Source organism: Electrophorus electricus, chromosome 13, assembly GCF_041902795.1.
Source record: "Electrophorus electricus isolate QZ-2024a chromosome 13, ASM4190279v1, whole genome shotgun sequence".
NCBI classification, from domain to species: Eukaryota; Metazoa; Chordata; class Actinopteri; order Gymnotiformes; family Gymnotidae; genus Electrophorus; species Electrophorus electricus.
This window is the reverse complement of record NC_137509.1, coordinates 9,075,001-9,077,500: the sequence shown is the minus strand read 5'-3', so window position 1 is coordinate 9,077,500 and position 2,500 is coordinate 9,075,001. Positions and strand designations below refer to the sequence as shown.

Below are 2,500 nucleotides of genomic sequence, written 5' to 3'. Positions count from 1 at the left end.
GAGTGCCGGCTCAAACTCCAGCCGCGTGGTGTAGGGGTCGTCCTCCTGCTCGCGGGCCTCGCTGCCACTCACCACCTTCCGCGCCTGGTCGGCCGCGTGCTTTTTCAGGATGTTGCCTGCGCCGATCATCATCCTGGTTGCCTGGATGCGGTAGAAGGCGCGGCTTTTCTGCTGCTGGACCAGCACCTGAGGACGCAGGCCAGCGCAGTGCGCCATCGTTCATTAGCCCACTGACAGACCTCGAGGACGGCTACTGTTAGTCTTGTCTGTACAGACATAACACGCATATACAAATAAATACATATAAAAATAAATATACAAATAAAACTACTTTCTGTGCAGTTGTATCTTCCAGCTACTGTCTTACTTGAGTCATAATTGAGAGTTTATCTACGCTTTTCCTACACATGGTGTCTAGTTAAGCTCATTTTGCATGGTCTTTGGTTATCTTGCTCCAGAGCTTCTGCAGAAGCAGACCATTATGCTTAGCCCACTGGTCTGAGATCAGGTGTACCTGATAGTTGGCCATCTCTATGAGTTGCTCCATGTCTTTGTCTGGGTGTCTCTGTTTGAGCTCCTTCAGCGTCCTGGCCATGTCTCTCCTGGCCTCCTCCTCCTGATCCCGCCTGCCAAGACCCTCGCCGGCCCCCAGCATGCCGTCCAGGTGAGCCGCCATGCCGTCCAGCTCCAGCATGTCCATCTTGGTGAAGCCCGTCTCCTTGGCCATGTCTTCGCCCGCCTCCGTCTCCACGACGATGCCGTGGCTCTTGTCGGCACGGTAGTGCCTGCGTGCATACTTGTAGAAGAGCAGGCGTCGGTCGGCGACCCAGGCCTGCACCACGCAGACGGGGAAGAAAAGGAACGTGAGCACAGCCTCCCACACCTCCACCTCGCCGGGCGACAGCACGCACAGGATGATGTAGAGCCAGACGTAGGCGAAGACGCTCCACGCCGCCGTCACGAAGAAGACGCGCAGGTGCTTGACCTTGCGCGTCTCGCCGTCCGGCACCACGTACACGCAGAGGCCGATGATGACGAACATGTTGAAGGCGGCGCTGCCCACGATCGTGCTCGGCCCGAGATCTCCGGCTTCGAAGTGGTGCCCGCACACCTCGATGACCGAGAGCAGGATCTCGGGAGCGGAGGAGCCCAGGGCCATGAGGGTCAGGTTGGAGACGGTCTCGTTCCAGATGCGCACCGTTGCCGTGGTGGTCTCGCCGTTGGGCCTTTTGATGGTGATCTCCTTCTCCTGCGAGGTGATGACCTCGATGGAGGACATGAAGCGGTCTGCGATGATGGACATACCCAGGAACATGTAGACCAACGCGACAAAATAGACGATGGCACGGGCAACCTTGTCCCCCACGGAGGGGTTCTGAGGGTTCCACACAGGTAAGATCACGCCCTCGGAGCAGACGTCACCTTGGGAGCAGCTGCTGTTGGAGTAGTGGAGGTCAGGGGAACTGGCATTAGAGGAGTCCGAAAGACAGGTAAAGAGGAGTGGGAAGAAGAAAGGGAGGATCTTGGGGGAGAGCTGCATGGCTGGGAAAGGTCAGTCCTCCACAATGGCTATGAAGAACCTCCCTGTGGGTTCTACCTATGGAAGGAGAGAGAGAGAGAGAGAGAGAGAGAGAGAGAGAGAGAGAGAGAGAGAGAGAGAGAGAGAGAGAGAGAGAGAGAGAGAGAGAGAGAGAGAGAGAGAGAGAGAGAGAGAGAGAGAGAGAGAGAGAGAGAGAGACTTTTTACACCTGGACATGTTTTTAAGTGCTAGGAAATGGGACGCTGTTGCATGCAACAAACAAATTTTTAGGAGTATACTTTCAGCCACATCAAGGAGGAAATTTTAACAAATCCTTCAACGTGTGTCCAGTGCAACTTTGAGTTTACATATTCTCTCCACGTTCTGTCACACAGCTCTTATAAATGGCTATAAAAAAACAGCTTTCATAAAAGATATGAGTGTTCAGCATTTTGTAAATGGTTATCATGCTTCACTTATCGAAACAGTAAACAGAAAAGTCCTAGCAATCTGCCATGACTTTGCCATCAGCAGAGTTTGTGGTATGACTAATGGTTTATAGAGGAAAGTCGTCTTTTATTTTAATATACCTTATTAAAGCCAGAGGCTTCTCTTTAAAGGGCTCCCTGCTGAGAGCCATTCCAAATGTTCTGAAAGCTCCAGGGTCTCTGGTCTGAAGTGCCTGTCAAAGGTTTCTCTACTCTCTTTCTTGATCTGATCCATGTCCCAACAGAGTCATCCCCCATCTTCTTCCTACCATCATCCCATCCCATTCGCACTTGTCTCTCTGTCCCAGTCATTTCTCTACTTCATTTTGAGGCTCCATCTCATCTTAACATGCAGGTGCCTGTACACATAGTGAACTTAAAACCACTACAGGGTCTGCACGTGCGCATCTGTAGTCTGACCTGGAAAGAATCTAGACAGAAAATAAAATGTATAAAGCAATGAGACCTGAGACATACATGCCAGGCACACATC

General features: G+C 52.0%; 1 protein-coding gene across 2 annotated transcripts in view; it reads right to left on the bottom strand.

Annotated features, from left to right (window-relative positions):
• slc8a4b (solute carrier family 8 member 4b) overlaps window positions 1-2,500 on the bottom strand; it is a 52,878-nt gene that overhangs the window by 27,539 nt on the left and 22,839 nt on the right. The window contains exons 2-3 of one of the 2 annotated variants that reach the window (XM_027000577.3): window positions 515-1,597; window positions 1-186 (exon numbers count right to left, since the gene is read on the bottom strand). The exon at window positions 1-186 is cut by the window's left edge and continues 78 nt beyond it. In XM_027000577.3, the coding sequence (XP_026856378.2) occupies window positions 1-186; window positions 515-1,540 (1,212 nt within the window). In that variant the 5' untranslated portion in view covers window positions 1,541-1,597. The remainder of the gene's footprint in view (window positions 187-514; window positions 1,598-2,500) is intronic. The other variant, XM_027000578.3, reaches the window with a different exon arrangement.